At 28.5% G+C, this 19,130-nt stretch overlaps 2 protein-coding genes across 2 annotated transcripts in view; one reads left to right on the plus strand and one right to left on the minus strand.

Annotated features, from left to right (window-relative positions):
* Nucleotides 1-2,862: 2,862 nt before the first annotated feature.
* Nucleotides 2,863-17,593, minus strand: LOC129989264 (BTB/POZ domain-containing protein 3-like). The gene is made up of 6 exons (XM_056097670.1): nt 17,529-17,593; nt 17,307-17,398; nt 15,034-15,076; nt 13,967-14,241; nt 11,544-11,796; nt 2,863-5,112 (listed from the first exon to the last, which is right to left on the minus strand). The coding sequence occupies exons 3-6, from the start codon at nt 15,060-15,062 to the stop codon at nt 4,419-4,421; spliced, it is 1,251 nt and encodes a 416-aa protein (XP_055953645.1). The 5' UTR covers nt 15,063-15,076; nt 17,307-17,398; nt 17,529-17,593; the 3' UTR covers nt 2,863-4,418.
* Nucleotides 15,739-19,130, plus strand: part of LOC129989263 (uncharacterized) — a 64,643-nt gene continuing 61,251 nt past the window's right edge. Inside the window, exon 1 of the mRNA XM_056097668.1 lies at nt 15,739-15,809. The gene's annotated coding sequence lies outside the window, so the exon portion shown is untranslated. The remainder of the gene's footprint in view (nt 15,810-19,130) is intronic.

A 19,130-nucleotide genomic window follows, 5' to 3' on the forward strand; every position in this document is an offset into this window, starting at 1 on the left:
TTGCCTTGGATATCCTAGGACCTTTTACTGCGACGACAAAGGGTAATAAATATGTCCTGGTGTTAATGGACTATTTTACCAAGTGGCCCGAAGCAATTCCCATTCCTGATCAGGAGGCCTCGACTGTAGCTGGAGAATTACTTCGAAGTTGGATCTCATGTTACGGCGTGCCTATGATTTTGCATTCTGATCAAGGAACAAATTTTAATTCCGCTCTCTTTACTGAACTTTGTAAACTTTTGGGGATTGAGAAGACTAGAACGACGGCGTTGCATCCCGAGTCCGATGGAATGGTTGAAAGGTTTAATCGAACAATTTTAAACAATCTGTCTTTATTCGTTTCGAAAAATCAGACTGATTGGGATGTACATCTGCCACTCTTTCTCTTAGCCTATAGGAGCGCAGAACATAAGGCGACCAGACTGACCCCAGCAGAATTGCTTTTTGGTCGAACGCTACGATTGCCCTGTGATATTCTCTTTGGACGAGCGAGTGAAACACCTTCCTCGCCGAATGAGTACATGAACAATTTAGAAGCGCGTTTGGAAAGCATACATGCTTTTGCCAGAGAGCGAATTAAACTGGCCAGCGAAAGAATGAAAACCCGTTACGACTCCAGAGCGACCGACCACCAATTTAAGGAGGGTGATCTAGTCTGGATGTATAACCCGAAGCGACGGAGAGGTCTGAGTCCGAAGTTACAACAGAACTGGGAAGGACCTTATACTATTGTCAAGAGATTAAACGATGTCATCTACAGAGTACGGAGGTCGCCGAATGCCAAGCCAAAAGTCATCCCCATTAATCGGCTGGCTCCGTACCGGGCCACTGATCATAGTTCTATGTAATGAGACTGCCCGGGTCGTGCAGTCTTCGAAGGGGGGAGCAGAGTTACGAAGTGATAAAAACGTATCCCTGACATGCCGACCTTGGCGACAAAAGTTGGTGACTTGGCGGGAAACTTGGCGGTCTTGGCGACAAATGTTGGCGACCTTGGCGTCGAAAGGAATCTTCTAGAAGACTCTAGATTATATCACCGAGACCAGTTTCTCCTTGAAACTTGGAGAAAGTTCTGGGACTTTCCCAAGATTACGTCACTTCCTGTGGGAAGGCTATAAAAAACGCAAGCATTCGAGACGGAGAGGTCTTGGAGGATTAGACAGCAAGAAAGCTGCTGAACTATAGCAATTAAATGCGCTGAGTAATTACAATTGAGTGGCGGTATTTGTTGTAGAAGAAAAAATTTGTAACAATATATTATGACTTCAAATTATCTTTCATCTACATTGCATTATTGAAGTAGAAGGTTTTATAAATATTCTACTAATAAAGTGACCCTAATGAAGCAAATAGGAAACTGTCTAATTATATTAAATTAAGCATTAATATTATCCTAATGTTCCATCATTAAATTTATGTTTTTATTAATTTATTTAATTAGCAACTAGTTTGTGGCTCCTCTTTGAACATAGCAGCCCTAAACAACTGCATGGTTAGAAATATGTCACTGAACTTTAAAATTAATATAAAAACTTTATTCAAAAATAATAGAATTAAAAAAAGTTACAAAAGAAAATAAGACTTGTAAGAAGACCTCAAAAATTAATTTAATGCTAAAAAAAATAATAATAAAAAATAGAAAAATATTTTATTTGAAAAACTTTTTTTTTTTTGCTTAAAGAAAATAATATATATATATATTGCTTTTTTTTTTTGCTCTTAGAATACTTTTAAAAAATTAAATGTTTCGAATCCATCGTAGCAGTCTGAATACTTTTTTGTAAAATATATTGTATCTTTTTTATTTGAATATTCAAACAAATCTTTCTATTCTTAATGCTTTCGTAATTTTTTTCTCGCTATTTTCGGCTTTCAAAAATATAGCCTATTTGGAAAGAATGGATGTTTATTTTTGCAAATAATTATATCTTATTACCAAAAACGTAGTGTTTTCCGTCTCTTTCGTCAATTTAGTGGAAAATATATGAATTATTTGATACAAACAATATTAACTTCCTCTTCAAAACTGATTAGATATTCAGGATTTTCAACAATAATATTTTTTATTTATGTAGAGTAATAAATGTATAAACACTAATTTTTTATGATTAAAATCCTTTTACAGAGTGAAAACATTTTTTTTTCTATTATAACTTTTCAAGATATATAAAAAAAATATCACTAAACATAATCGTACTTATAACTTTTATTCACTTACCAAAACATTGAATCCCAGGCAATATGCAACTGGGATGTATTTTCAAAAATCTTCGAAATAAATCTTATTTCGAAGATTATTCGAAGATTATTAAAGATTATTAAAAAGAAATGAATCAATAACTAAAATAGCTCATATGTTTGTTTCATAGTTCATATGTTAGTTTTTGAACATAAAGTTAAAAGAAGTATTTTTATCTGTGAAAAGAAGTGACATTAATTCCTGAAGAATGGAAAAAAAAACTAAAGAATAACTCTTTTCTTTAAAGATATTATCCACTTGCTCCCTTCAAAACTAAGAGTGCACCCCGTTTTGAAATGTTCCGAAATTGGTTGGCAAAATGGAGAAAAAAAATATTCCATAATTCAAATTTACAGTAGTACAATTTGAGTAATTTTGAATCAACAACTAAAAATAATATTTTTCTAACATTATTCTTTTTAATGTTTTTCAGAAAAACTGTTTCTTCAAAATCAATTATAAGGCATATTAAAAATAAAGAAAAGTGAATTTTAACACAGGTAGAGAAGAAAAATCAAGGAATAAAACCATTTATTAATCACTTTTTAAATAGTTATAATAATAAAACAATTCACATTTCAATATTTTGCATACATAATTTTTTAAGAAAAAGGCAGCCCAAATTTATACAAATTAGAGAAACAAACACTGAAAATCATCAATTAATCAAATGAAAAATAAGAATTCGACCATTACAAAAATGCAGTTCCAATTTATGACACAATAGCATTACAATTACTAAATGCTTTTAAAAATGCAATCTTTTTAATATATATACAATTCTAAACAATAAAAAAAGATTATTCTAATTCTACACATAAAAATATTTACAGGACACTATATCACTTTAAATTTCTGGATACCAATAAAATAACAGAAAAATGAATTATCACTAATAATTAATGAACAAAATTTCAATGGATTTTTAGTTTGAAATTCTTAATATATGCTCATGCAAAACTAAAACAATCACATGCAAAAAGAAATCAATACATTTTGAAACCATTTTCGAAATATTCAGTGTTCAAATACAGAATAAAATCACAAGAAAAAAATCTCTAATAAACTTCTTTAAGACAATTAAAGACATCTTTAAAACAATCTAATCATAAACATCTTTAAACTTGCTTAGATAAAATTCTATAAATTACACAAACATCTTAAATATAATTGTATCATTTTTAAATTTCAGCAATAAAGTTTCAGTAACAACAATATATGCTTTTAAAATCTTTCAAATTTGCTAAAAAAAATTAACCAACTTAAATGAAAAAAAGAGACAACATAAAATATAACAGCATTCAAAATTGCACATTTTATACAAAGATCATAAACAGTTTCATATATTTATATACAGCCATTTTATTTTAAACATTTTAGAAAAATTATAATATTTTAGAGACTCAGCCACTTTGATTAAAATATGAGCTATATAAAAATTAGAAAGACCTTTAAATGTATTTTCAATTATTAATAAAATAATAAATACATAATTAACTGAGACATTTCTTGAATACATGTGGTATATCCAAATATTTCTGAAATTATATTGCATATCTGAAGGCTCTTAAAAGATTATTTATGTAATTTTAATGTCATCATTTCAAAACAGTAATACAAAATAAAAAAAGAAAGAAAACTTACATTTCAAGTTAATTTATATAATCCAGAAATAAAATATGCTGATTCCTCTCATCAGTTAAAATAAACAGATCTTACAGAATTTTCCAAGATGTATTTAAGAAATCTGATTTACTTTAGATATTTAATAGTGCAACTTCAATAAACACAATAAGCTTTATTTTGATCAAAATTCCATTTCTTTTTACAGTTAAAATTTTTTTTTTCTGAAAATCTGTATTTTACTTTTCAAATTTTTTCTTATAATGTATCAACATTTCAAAAAGGAACAAACATTTATCGCAATTTACAAAATATATGCAAAGAAGAAAGAAATTTTTAAACTCTTCAAGAATAAAAGAAATAGCCAAATTAAACTAGAAGTTTGGTTGAAATTTAAAAACATCTTAGAGCCTATGCAAAATAAAATTTAATTGCATTTCTAAAGAATTATAATAATAATAAAAAAATGTTCTTCTTAGCAAAATTTCATTTAAGACTTCCATAAACTTTTACAAATTCAATGATAGTAAAAATCACAATCAAAAAGAGATAGTTATTACAAACAGTCATAATAATGATTGAGTGATGAACTATGTTGCCTTTTAAGTTTTTTTGAAGCTCTATTTGTTTTTTGTAAATATCTGTGTGAATATAAGTGCTTATTTGATTCATGAGCTTTAGAACATTCTATCCCGGCACACCATTCAGGAAGAGGATATACGAGGGGCTTTGTTAAATGCTTCAAGATAGCCAAAGCATCTAATTCATCCAGCACATCATATTTATAATCCAAGAATTTACAAAACTCTACTGGTGTCAAGGCACAAAAATGAAAATTTGGTAAGAGATGTCTTAAAGCAGCTCTAAGTGAATAGGCATATCCAATTTGAACTTGGTTCCTGCCCCAATGTACCAAACTTTTCATCAGAAGCAATTCATTAACACGTAAAATTGGCAAATTGAAGAGCTCTTGAAGAGTCTGAAGTTTTGCCTCAAGAAAACTTTCATCAGAAAGTGATGCTTCAGTGTGCTTGTGTATAAATCTCTTACATCTGCAAATTAATGGTGCAAATTTTATAAAAAGAGCAGTGTCATAGAGTTTCCAAACATTTTTTGAGGATATAGGGCAACAGCGGAAAAAGTTCTCACATTCCTCTTTTAATTCTTCAACACAATATTTATCAGCAACAATCCAAGTATTCTTAGCTTCATCTACATTTGTCAAAACAATAAGAGCTCCATAGAAATACCTAAAAAAAAAAAAAAAAATTTAGTATATTATATATTTCTTAAATCAGGAATTCTGAAACTACATGTCCCAATTAATAAATAATATCCTAGACCGAATTTACATGAACACTACTAGCAAGAGACTTCATAATTCTAGACCATTCAGACTAACAAACAACACATTAACACCCTACTTTCCAGGTAACGTCACTTTGATTACATTGACTTATTGTATCATTCTAATTAAGTTACAAATGTGTGGCAACATTAAGTCACCATGAAAACAAAAACAAACAATGTTGGCTCTATTTTTGATTTGGAAGATTCGAAGCAACAAAATCCAAATGAAATATTAAAAGTAATTGTAAATAAAAAAAAATACTAATTTCATTGGAATTGGAGCATTAATATAAACTTGCATATAAGAGGTTTTATTTGTTTCTGTATGTGATACAATTCTAAATTCTGACGACGAGGAAAGCAGAGAAATTAAAGCTAATGCAATAATCACAGCAACCGCCAAAGTAAGCGTCAAAGTTCTGCATGAAACAGTGCTGCTTGAAAGGTTGCAGGTAAAGGTTTGCGTGCAACGGGTGACGAAACATTTGGTAGAGGGTCAGAAAATTCATTGCATGTTTGTTTCGATGCAACACCTAATGTGGTACCATGAAATGCGGAACCAATTCCTTTAAAGCACCATTGCTGCTGTTGAAACATGGTGCCATTACTTTTATCCAGTCTGTCACCAAAATCATGAGCATGAAATGGCGACACCAGTTATGTTAACGTGCTTTTTCGATATCGATGGCCCACTACTGCAGGAATAGCTACTCATGGACACGATTATCAGTACTGTCCCATTGCATGAACTGAGAAAGAATGTCAAGAACTGCCGACGAGGCATGCTGTCACGTGGGGTTATCCTCTTTCATGATAATGCTCATCCTCATGAGGCTGTAGCGTGCCAAACATTGTTACGCAATTCTGGTAAAAGGTTCTCGAATATCTATCTCCCTTACAATCCGGGCTGCTATCAGTGTGACTACCACATCTTCTGTTCACTCAAGAAAGCTATGAAGGGACGGCAGTTTGCCAACGATAATAAAGTCCAAGCTGCAGTTGAAAGTTGATTTCACAACCAACCCTGGGATTCCAAAACTCAGGATATCCATAATCTCGTGGACAGCTGGGACACTTGTTTCAACCTACAAGGTGACGTAGTCTAACAAATCTGTTACGTCTGTGTTATTTCTGACCTTTATATACTAATTTATATTATTACCATTAAACCATTTATGTAATCGACTGTAGTGCCATTTTCATTTGGGCAATCCTTATATTTATCATAGACAACCTCTTAGATCCTAAACAACCAATCCGAAAAATCTGAACTTGTCTCTCACTGATGACGGACAGAGATGAGATGGATCTGAGTTGCCTATTCATCGGCGAAGAGGCAGAATGATCCGAAATTCCTCTATTATCTGCAGAAAAAAAAAATGAATCGTCTCAAAATTAGAACTGTTTGCTGCAAATGACAGGAAAATCAAATTATATGCCCAAAACCTATTTAAAACTTGATTTTGGACTCAGACTATATGGCTTCTTGTGGAAGTGAAAAAGCCAACAATAGGTAAGGCTCTTCTTGTAAATTGTAATCTTTTGGTAACTTACAAAAATCTCAAGTTGATTAATGGCACTGCATTGTTAACAAGTAACGGAACTTTTTGTTTTTAAAATAATAATGCAATCAACAATAAAGTTAAAAATCACAACATCGAAACTAAAGGTCCACCCATTTTCGCTACAGCTAGGAGGCTATTGACCAAAAAATTCAAAACAGATAAAAAGGAGTTTGAATTTATACTCCAAATGGGTTTATGTAGACCATACATGAGAAACTAGCTGAGCCCACTACATTTTGCTATGAAGAAACTAAATGACTGGAGAAATTGCAGGGACAATCGTGCGTTTCAACAGCATCACGATTCCTGATAGATACCCCCTTTCATTTTTAAAAGGTGGCAATCATATTTTGGGGGAATAACAGTTTTCTAACCCATATATCTCATTACAGTGTACCAACACATACCTGCTTAAGAGGAAGATATAAAGAAAACATCAATTCTCACACCATTTGGCTTTTTTTAATTCCCATTCATTATCGTCCTACGAAATGCAACTCAGATCCCCACACCATTTCATGAATACGAAGAGGTATGGACTAGAATTTAAGTTTTGTTATTTAGATAATATTCTAAAAGCCTCTCCGAAAGAAATGCTTCGGCAACATGTATCAGCAATCCTTGAGAGATGAACGAATATGGTCTGTGTATTAATATGACAAAGTGGAATTTCAGTCAAACTAAACAATACTGTATTCCTGGAACAAAATGTCAGTTGAAAGGCTTAAGCTTCTTTCAACAAGAGTAGATGCAATTAATAATTTCGTGAGAACAAAGGCATTAATTAACTACAGTTTTTTAGGTATGATAATGATTATGAGATTATTAAGACAATTTTTAGGTAAGCAGGAATTTATCACAAATTCTTTCCAAATTTTATAAAATTGCAACAACCTTCAAGAACCATGGCTCAATGGTGTCATAAAACAACTGCAGAAAACAAGTAGCCTGGGAGGAGGAAGCAAAATATGCTTTTTAAGCTTTAAAAGATACACTTAGTCATGCCACAAATTAAAGGCTGAAATATCACTGACAAATATCACTAATGCCCCTAACACTGTTATTGGAATTCTTTTACACCAAATTGTAAATAATAAAAACCCTCCTAAATTTTATAAACCAAATTTTAACACCAGCACAAATAAAATAATGTGCCTAGGACATAACTATTGGCCAACTACATAGTAGTGAAACATTTCAAATATATCTTGGAAATCCAATTCTTTTACAATATAAAATGGATTACAAACCAAAACATTTGCTTTCCAACAAGATTTGAAGAAGAGTCCTACCACGACAAGCTAGACAACTGTCCTACATTAGCAGTTATCAACTCATATCCAATTAATCTAAAGGAATGAAAATATTGTTGTAGATGCACTACATCATATAAACACCATTTCTGTGCCATCCACATTAAACTTACAAACTAAACAAATTCTCAAAATGATAAAGATTTGGAAATACTGAGAAACAACTAAATTTAAAAATTCCTATTCTGGGCAACAATAAGATAATATACTGCGATACATCCACGAATTATAAGTGTCCATATACAGAGTGCCCCAAAAAGATTGAAACGCAGTTTAATTTTTACCTTTTAGAGATAAGTGGGCAATTTTATTTGCAAAATAGTTCAAAATAAGACCACATTATTTAAAAAAAAATTTCCCATTAGTTTTCCAAAAGTCATAATTTTTTAATTATTATGCGACCCCTCTAGATATTGTAAATTTACTCAATTTGAAAGCTTTACTTTATTATGCAACATCAGTACAAAAAAACCGCATACTCATATCTTTAAAATTGAGTGAGTTAGACTTAATTGAAAATCGAACACACTGCGTAGGGACCATATAACAAAATAGAAATAAAATTTGTTACATATTGTAAAAATATAAAATGTATAATCATATTTACATTAAAACCCTTTTTGCCTGTTTAGGGCATATTCGTGGTACCATTCTTAAAGGTTTTTTTTAATGTTCAGACTGACATTTTTATTTGTAAAAATTGAAATAGAAAATAAATACAGGCAGGTAATTTACTTTCAAATTTATCATAAATTTTTAAAACAACATCCTAACAAATTAATTCACAGGCGATTTACTTTCTTTTATTTTACTGCAATTTAGTCGTTTCAAATAGGGATGTTAAATATTTTTAAAACAACTGTATAGTGAAAAGCAGATGATTGTCTTTTATCACAAGATCATTCTAAAGTACATTTTATAAAATATCAATCCATTTGTATGCCAGATTTTTTTTTTTTTAAATTTTATAATTGCTTTATTTTTATAACTGCAAGAATGCATAAAATGAAATTCAGAGCCACATGCGTCTTACTGCTTGCAAAGGCAGACTACTGTTTATCTCGATCCATTAAAGCTTCATTTAAGAGTATTTTGGATATTTTGACACATGCTGTCATATTTTTGATCTAAAACTTCTACTAACAATTTTTATATGATGTAAAAAATGGGATACATTTTTTTTTCTGTATCATCATTCATTAGGTTTTAAAAATACAAATATGCAGTTTTTTCTAATGATCTTGTTGGATGGAAAAGACAAATTTTCTAATTGACCAAATTTATCTAGAGGGGCTGCATATATATTTTAAAAGCGTAACTTTTTGAAAATTAACAGTAATTTTTTTTTTTTATTAATGTAATCTTATTCTGTACTTTATTTTGAACAGTTTTTTGCAATATACATCATCCACTCATCTCTAATGGGTAAAGAATTAAACTGCATTTCAATCTTTTTGGGACATCCAGTATATACTTGCAGAATTTTGGCAGAAAACATTTTCATCAACCTGCAGATTTTCGACCTGGAATAAGATTCATATTAAAATTGATAACAAAAAGTTTTCCTAAGGTCCAATATGAATAAAGATGGCCAACTATGTACTAGCACATGTGTTATCATGCCAGCGTTCTAAAGTACATAGACAGCCAATTCTGGAAGAATTAAAAAGAACTTCCACACAGATTACAGCATTTAAACCTAAATTTGGTTGGTCTGCAACTTATTTGCTAAGAATTCAAATATCTTTTAATTATCATCAATCTTTATACATGATAGATTTATACTATATTGAAGGATAATAAAAATACGAAGGAACAAATCAACTTTGATGAAATTAATCCAACAAATGATAATTTTCAAATGGATGGGAACATTTTAAAATTACTCTACAATTTAAAACACTACAAGAAATCACTACAATTTAAAACTTATTGCCCGAAAGTTAACATCTGATCAAACTAAATTTTACACAATCAACAAATGTAATTACACACTGAAAAATTTTAATACAATCTCGCATAGGAATATCCCTTTAAAGGCAAAATGACATTAATGAGAATAATGATAGAATATGTAATGTACTAAAAAAAGCTCTACTGTTACTTCTTTTAGTGCAACTTCTTTCTATTAGGTATATCTAACTTTTCGGAGCACCTAATTCTTCTCACTTTATTCTTATTTTCTACTCAGCGGACCAATCTCCAAAACCCTCTTTAATACCACATAATAGATAAGCATACATTTATTAGGCACACAAATTTGAACATACTCTAACATATAAATTTGAAGAAAAAATTTCAGCTATTTCATAAATTAGTAGAACTTTTAATATTAATAAATTTAATAGATATTTCATTTCATGAAATTTCTACATAAGAGTTTCAACAATATTAATATATTGTGAACCTGGCAACCAACTTGGTAAAAGATTATGTTCCAACAAATACTAGTAGTGAAAACTGTGGTAATTGTTTGAAAAAAATATTTTAATAATTCATACTTCATAAAACAACTTATTTTTTTTCCCAATGAAATATCAAACTAGTATATATACATCATAAAAAAGCTAACTTAAATTTTTAAAGAAATTGTAATAAAATGCATTGAATTATCTGTATCCTATCAAATTCAAGAAGATCTAACACAGATAGAATAATTTGCTTCAATCAATATGAATCAGTTTTCTTTAGTTGAATAAACACATTCACTCAGAGAATCTAGAATCATCTTGTTTTGGTACAATCCAGCTGTTATTACAATTGTCAAATATGAAGAGTTAAGGAGGGAATATTTTTAAGCATCTTTTTAGATTGTAGTTCAGTTTATTTAGATAACAGTTTTTACTTATCTAATGGATTTGAATAAATTTTTTAAAAAGTTATCTAAGAAGTTAAAACATTTTACACAGAAAATAATATAAAGTAATAGCTTTGAATGACCAGGAGTACAATCTGATAAAAAGGAGTACAACAAACTGATAAAAGCATGGAAAAATGAGAAATAGCAGCTGAATATGCAAGCAATGCATAAATAAAATAATTCAATGCTTCTTTTGCATAACATATACATAGCTAAAAAAAAAAAAAAATTAAATACATCCATTAGAAGGAACTGCTAAGCTGAAAAATGTGCCTAATGTGTTATTTAGAGTAATAATCAACATGATAATCTCACACCAAAAAAATTTCTTATGCATTTCATAATTTATACATTTTAGTTCAACAATAATATTAAAAATATAACATAATACTCAGGATTAAATTACCTTTTTATTGATGTTTTAGTTTGGACTGTTACTTACAAGTGAAAATTGCCCTTGGAGACAAGTATCTAAATATTTCAAGGATATTTTCCCAAAAAAATATTTTCTAAATTTTAATCCCAATGCTATTTGTGGCAATTTATAATGCTATTATAGTGTAGATAGAAAATTATTGTAAAAACCTTAGTACCTTAAAAGAACTTTAAAACCTTTAGGCGAGACATCTGGAATGCCAATTTGTTCTCCTTTTTCTGCAAGAGGTCCATAAAACATAGCTTTAAAGACATCACAGCCTAAGGCAAGAATGAACTTGTGAACGTGAAATAGAGTTTTTTCATGTCCCAATTCTAGAGTGACGTCTGGTAAGAAGGAATTTTCTGAAGCAAATAAATATCTTTCTAGAACAGCTCGCCAATCACTCTCAAAACAATCTAAAGCATTATCTACAAAAGAATAAATAAATGAAATTTTTTCTTTAAATAATAAGGAACAGTACTGATTCTGATAACAACTACTAAGGGAATACAACTTTATACAACAATAATAATCAATTTAATATTAAAATTCCATTTTGAAGCAATATGAGCTAATTTTAGGATAGACCTCATATATATAGAACAATGATCAGGTGAAAACAATGAGACTCGAGTCTTCTATGCCATACACTAAACTTCTATGTCATATTAGAAGGAAGCCTTTTGAACTTGAACAACCAAGCTCAATGACTCTTCAACAGAATTGGGATTTCAAATCTGGAATTTTCTAGCTCAAAATGTAGGCTTTATTACAGTATAACCAGTGCTTCAAATAATAATGAAAAATTCAAAAGAAAAGAATTGCAGTACTACAAGATTAAAATTTAAAAGTCAATGTTGAAAATGGATGGTAATCTTAATAAGCTATATTTTTAATACTAATAAATACTTCCTTCTGATTAGTCGCTTTTCAAGCTATTCTCTCATTATTACTTTTTTAAAAAATTCTTTGTTTCATTTTCACAGTTTTTTTTTTTTTTTTTTTTTTTCATTGGAGGAAAAATGGAAGCACTCATGTTTACATCATATATCTAATCAAAATGATAAAATTTTATACATATATATGCAAGAACAAATCTGAATGTATTCAGGTGAGTTTAAGATTAAAATTGTTTGAAAAAGTCAAATGTACACAAATCACTCATTTTCACTATCTTTTGATAGATCTATAAACATACATAAATATTACAAAATGTAAAATTTGTAATAAAAAAAAAATCTACAATCTGACTCCTACCTTTATATTAAATATATTCATCTTTATTTTGAAATTCTAAATAGCTTTAAGTGACAATTTTATGACAGTTTCAAAACTTCATTACTTTAAGAAAATTGGATAAACTTGCAAAGTTTGAAAGATTGAAAAAGTTCTTTATATACATATATAAATAATGTATAATAACAAAACAGTTTAAGTGAAATAAAATTCCCAATATTCAATTATAAAAATTCAGTGTTTTAAACAAGAATATATTTTTAGACATCCCTAAGCAAAGGCAAATTTTATACTTCAATTTCTTATTTAAAGAGCCATTTCTCAAAAATTTTAAACCAATGAATTTCTTTTACAGCAATCAAACATTTTCTATTGATTGAAAAAATATAAATTGGAGAAAGTTTTATTATCAGACATTTTTCTTCTTAATATATCAAAATAGAGATTAGTCTTCCAAGTGGCTCAATTAGCCACCATATTTTTTTATGCTCTGCTCAAGCAAACAATCCATATTTATTTATATTAAATTTTATGAGAAAAATATTCATAAGATTTAAAATTTCAATTGAATAAAGTGTGTGGTTTATCAACTTAAATTCATTTTGATCAATCCAAAATACTTTAAATCGAAGTAATTAACTAACTAAAATAAATATCGAAAATTGTAACTAACAGCAGTGCAATAGTGACTATTCAATGGAATTGAAAGAAAAATTTAACAAAGAATGGCCAAGCTTTTTCAGTTTGATTTTAGTTTTAAAAGAAGTAGGTAACCTGTTGGTTATCTATAATTAGGTAAAAGTAATTTTTAATGGCTTCCAAATTAATTAAAAGTTACAGCAACAATTTATTCATGTTCATATAATCATCCTTAGTTTCTAAATAAGCACTGGAATTAAATGTTTCATTAAATAGCATCTACTAAATCTTAGATAAAAATACATTGTTTGTTTTTTTAACTAAAAATTGGTTTATTATTATGAGAAAAGTAATGACATTTTAAAGTAAATATTACATATTTAAATTAGCATACCAATTAAAAATGCCAGCAATCAATCATTAAAAAATACTGACATATTGATTATTTCATAACAAAATTCATTTATATTCAACAATGACAAGTGTTAATATACACACATCTTCAATTCTATACATTTGCAATTTAATAAATTATAACTATTATATACTATATCACAGATATTTAATACCAGTTTTTACCGAAAGAGCTCAATATTATTAGATTAAATTAAATCTAAGCTCACATGCCTAATATCAAAAAGTATACAAACTACAACAAATGCTTTTCAGTTATCAATAAAATGTTTTTAAAATAAGCTATCATTTTTTTCAGTTTTATGTTACCTTTAACAGCATTTTGATCATCTTTCAAAATAATCTGTAAACCATTCTCAAAACTTTCCATGGACATCCACTGATCATATGAAGCAGGAGGCTTAAAGTTTAATCCGGTACTTTCACTAAAATCATCTACAGAATTCATTTCACAATCTTCCTGATCAGTCAAGACCATCGTGTCATTATTCATGTCACTATTTTCCTGCTCATTCAAGGCCCTCCAGTCATCATTCAAAAAGGGAAATTTGATAATTTTTCCTTCCGATGTCTCATTTTCGATACTAAAACATATATAAAAAAAATTATTTAAAAATTTGTTTTTTCATAAACATATGAAAAATTATGTATTAGAAGATTCGAATGTCGATTATATACTTTAATCTAAATATGTTATTTTTCATAACCCCAATACGTTATTGATTACTAATTTTTCATGTTGGTATCATTTAGCTGTCCATTAACATTAATTTTAACTCTGAATTAATCGAATAGTGACAACCTTCGCATATTCATCACATTTTGCAAACTTATACAGAAGAATATCCAAGCGGTCTGAATACTTTTTTTGTAAAATATATGGTTTCTTTTTAATTTGAATATTCAAACAAATCTTTCTACTCTTAATGCTTTCATAATTTTTTTTCTCATTATTTTCATCTTTCAAAAGTATAGCCTATTTCGAAAGAATGCATGTGTATTTTTGTAAAAAATTATATCTTATTACCAAAAACATAGTGCTTTCCGTAACTTTGGTTAGTTTTGTAGAAAGTATACGAATTCAATTCTTTGACACAAAAAATATTAACTTTTTCTTCAAAATTGATTAGATATTCAGGTTTTTCAGAAATAATAGAAGTTACTTCTACATTCATTTTCCATTAAGACTAAAACGATGATTGAGCAAATTTCTTCTATTTATATGGAGCAATAAATATAAAAACTCTAATTTCTCATGATTAAAATTGTTTTACTGAGTGAATACATTTTTTTCTTCTATTATAATTTTTTCAGATACATAAAAAAATATTACTAAACATAATTGTAATTATAAGAAACAACTTTTATTCACTTACCCAAGCACTGCATCCAAGGCAATACGCATCTTGGTCGTATTTTCTAAAATATTTGAAATAAGATTATTAAAAAGAAATGAATCATTTATGTTTAATATCTGCACATTTTTCTGAATAAAGTCTGTTACTAAAAATTTAATTCAATAAATAGAATGGCAAAGTTTCTGAGAAGACTATGTTTCTTTCGTAATTCATGATTCAATTCGTCCATTTCGGTTTTTGTATTGCAGACATATCTAAAATAAAACATCTTTGATGTGATTGTTCATTTGAAGAGATAGAAATATTGCCAATGAGGTTGACAAAACCATAGTTATGTCAGCAAGTTCCATTTCTCAAGCAGTACAAGGAGCATTTTGACATTCAAATAAAACTCTTTTGAAAGGAATCACCAAACATAAATGATTTGGTTATAGTTCACAAACTGAATGTGCTGGAACTTATTCCTCTTTCATTCAGTTGGCATGTATACATTAAGAAGATGTCAGGATTTCAAAATATTATTCGTGTCAAGATTGCATGATAAAAATTATCATGATGACTAGTATACGTAATCGAATATTCCATTTTGATAAAAATAATCAGTGACACACACAATAGTAAACAAATAATTGCTGGCATGAGTTGTTACATACATTCCTTTTATCTTTTCTACTATATTTAAAGCATGCCTGTCTAAGTCTTCATGGCTGAGAGGATGTAGTTATGAGTTTCTAACATTCAGTGATGAGAGCTTTCAATGTTCGAAACCAAAAGTTACAGATATCTTGAAAAAAGTATGTATAGATATTGAAAAGTTCTTTGACTTAAGAATATAACATATGAATTCTACAGCATATGAAAACAGTTAATATCCTTATCATATATAAAATATCTTTTTATGGCAGGCATGAATGAAAATAATTTCATAGATCTAATACATGCATATGGAATTAAAACTTGAGAACAAATAAGATTCAATTAATACATTGCCCTTTTAAAATATCATTAAAAGTTTCAAATTTAAAATGAAATTAAATAATTAGACTTAAAAAATATATAATTTTTGGGTTTTGTGGGTATATTTAGGCGAATGATCGTTATTATTAGTGGAAATGAATGAAATTTTGTTAAAGTGATTGAAAGTTGTAGTAGTTTATGGATCAGAATATATGCAGGTAAATTTGTTGAATTAAGTTATACATCAAAAGGATTGATTTTTCGAAAAAGAAGTAACCATTGAAAATTAACAATAAATTTTGTCTCCCATGATTTTTCTACAAAATTCAATTAGATTGTTTGCCATATGTATAAATTAGCAATTTTTTCTATTGTGTGTGAATGTGTGTACATCTATTAATCGTTTGAGATAAATAGAATGCAAAATTCCACAATAATTCCGCCGAAATAAATAAATAAAGATTTTTTCCTGAATGGCCAGAAAATCGATCATTTAATGTTTTATTTTTCTAAAGGACAAGATAAGTAATGCAACAAATTTAGAAGGGATAGAGAGCTTGCTAGAAATATTAGAAATATGTGAAGCTCTTCCTTGGGGGGGAGGGGAATTCTTTCTACTTTCTTTGCTAAATCAGATTCCTAAATTTTTATATTCCTTACTACCTTCCTTCATAAGAAAAAATTATTCCAAATGCTCTCTTTTCCACATTAACTAATCATACCAAATATTAAAATATTGCTGCATATTATCTATACTTTGTATCTATATAGTAAAGATTACAAAATATAAAAAAAAACATCATCAAGCATAGTTATCAATTAGCTGTTAAAAATTTAAAAATAAACGGAAAATTAATAATAAAAATTGTAACAGTAAAAATGTAAACAGTACAATTATAAGGTCTTCTTTTAACTAAAGGAACAATAAAATTTCGCATCTAAGCACATTTTTAACATGTTAAAGATTTATTTTTGATTAATATTTCTAATTAACTTTATGAATATAAATATGTTTTTTACTTAATTATTGTAATTTGTTTTTCTATCTATTACGATAGATTTTACTTCTCTATTATATTAATCATAGTAGAATATGATTAATCTATGAATAGATAATGGTTTATCTATTATTATTTTTATTATGCAAGCATCAATATTAATACACATTATTATTAAAGTAGATGTTCGATTCTTACAAATAGTACTCTGATAACTAAGTAGTCATATGGAATTTGACCAATTGTATTCAATAAAGAGTTAATATATCCTACTATGTAAATAATAATAATAATTAAACTAAATAAAACTTGAATCGAACTGAATTTTTAATCTACCTCTTTGTTGATTCCTCTCAATCTAGCGGCCTTTGACAGCTGCCTAGTAAAAAATTACCAATGGCGGCAAATTGCCAGATTCCATGAAAAACCTTTAAGACAGAAAATGACTTCTGAATTAAATCACGCTTAGACAGATGAGATGGAGGAAAAGCAAATAAGCCTCTTCCGCCCCCAAATGAATCCTCGAGCCCCCCACGAGTGAGGGCGTGCCTTACTTACCTCCGTCGGGGGCCTTTGCTTTCCACGAAATCAAAATGAAACATCATAACAACAGCTAACTCCAGCCAATGAGAGCCCGGAATTACATTGGCGAAACTAGAGATCTGGGTTACTATATTGCCCTAATTAGCGCCTTTTATAGCAACTAGGTCTTGTAAAAATCTTTTTTTTATTTGTAATTTTTTTTAATTCTATTATTTTTGAATAATTTTTTATATTAATTTTAAAGCTCAGTGGTATATTTTTAACCATGCAGTTGAGTAGGACTGCTGCATGGTTAGAAATATACCACTGAGTGCCGCTTTCTTTCAACCACTTGCGTAGGTTGAAAGAAAGCGGCAAAGTCGATTAAAAGACTTTATTTTCATAGTTGCTAATAAAATAAGTTTATAAAAAACACAAATTTGATGAATTTACTGATAGAATATAAGATTAATATTAACCCTTAATTTAATATAATTAACCAGGTTTCTATTTGTTTCATTATATTCACTTTATTAGTAGAATATTTATAAAACCGAAATTCTACCTCAATTATGCAATGTGGATGAAGAATAATTTGAAGTCATAATATATAAAAAAAATAAATATTCGCTAAGGCAATTAAATATTTAAAAAATTTTTACGTAAAATAAATCATTAACATGTTAAAAATATACTGAAATGTGAAACTAAACCGACCATCTTATTAAAAGAGAGGGCTCGAAATATCTAGTCATATATATATTTTGATTAGGGTCGTAAAATACCAAAATCGCCTACTGACAGAGAGCACAGCCAAAATCAAACGAAGCACTTCCACAATCAAACAAAATTTCTGTCTTTTTCAAGTTGTTATTGTCAGAATATAAATAAAAATCATTTTATAAGTGTACAAATCTTTGTGACTATATATATGTATGCATAAATCATAAGGTGGTTATATGTTTGCCTATTCCACATCTCCTAAATAAATGAGTTGAAGTGCTGACTTATTAATTAAGCCAAGAGAAAAAATACTGCCAACTTTTTAAAGATTGATTAAATATTCATTTAATTAGAAATTAATAAAAATTTTAGATCTTTTTGACAACAACTTCTAAGGAAAGATGATTTTCGAAACATATATGCATTATTTTAAAATTCGAAAATTTCCCTTTACAACGATAGAAATTTTATTTCTGTGCAGTTTTTTTTCTTATAATGCTATTAATTATTTCTATTTATTTAATGCATAAAATTTTGAGTTAAGAAAATATATAGATTACTATTTTTTATACATATATTTGACTTCCTTTACAATTAAATGGAAGAAATAACTTAACGTCGCCTAAAATCAAACATAGGTCAATAGCTCAGGTAAAGGCAGGAAAGGCAACGCTTTATCAAGAAAATGAAACAAATGTTTGACAACAGCAGACTTCAGTTTATGAACAAAAATTATTCTAAAAATATATTTTTGCCTTGTCTTAATATTCAAAATTTTACCTTTTCGTCATTTTTGTACCATTTTTTTTCAATTGTTACTAGTTTTTTTTTTTTTTTTTTTTTTTTTAATTATAACTCAGACGATTCTGAAATACAGGAATTTATAAATACTTCTTTGCTATTCAATGGAAAAAT

Source organism: Argiope bruennichi, chromosome 10 (assembly GCF_947563725.1).
Source record: "Argiope bruennichi chromosome 10, qqArgBrue1.1, whole genome shotgun sequence".
Taxonomy (NCBI): Eukaryota; Metazoa; Arthropoda; class Arachnida; order Araneae; family Araneidae; genus Argiope; species Argiope bruennichi.

Coding starts and splice junctions, on each gene's coding strand:
- LOC129989264 (XM_056097670.1), bottom strand. CDS start 15,062: ATGCGTATTGCCTTGGATGCAGTGCTTGG. Junction 14,242..15,033: donor GCCTTGGATGCAGTGCTTGG/GTAAGTGAATAA, acceptor TATATGTTTTAG/TATCGAAAATGAGACATCGG. Junction 5,113..11,543: donor GGTTTTAAAGTTCTTTTAAG/GTACTAAGGTTT, acceptor TTTTTTTTTTAG/GTATTTCTATGGAGCTCTTA.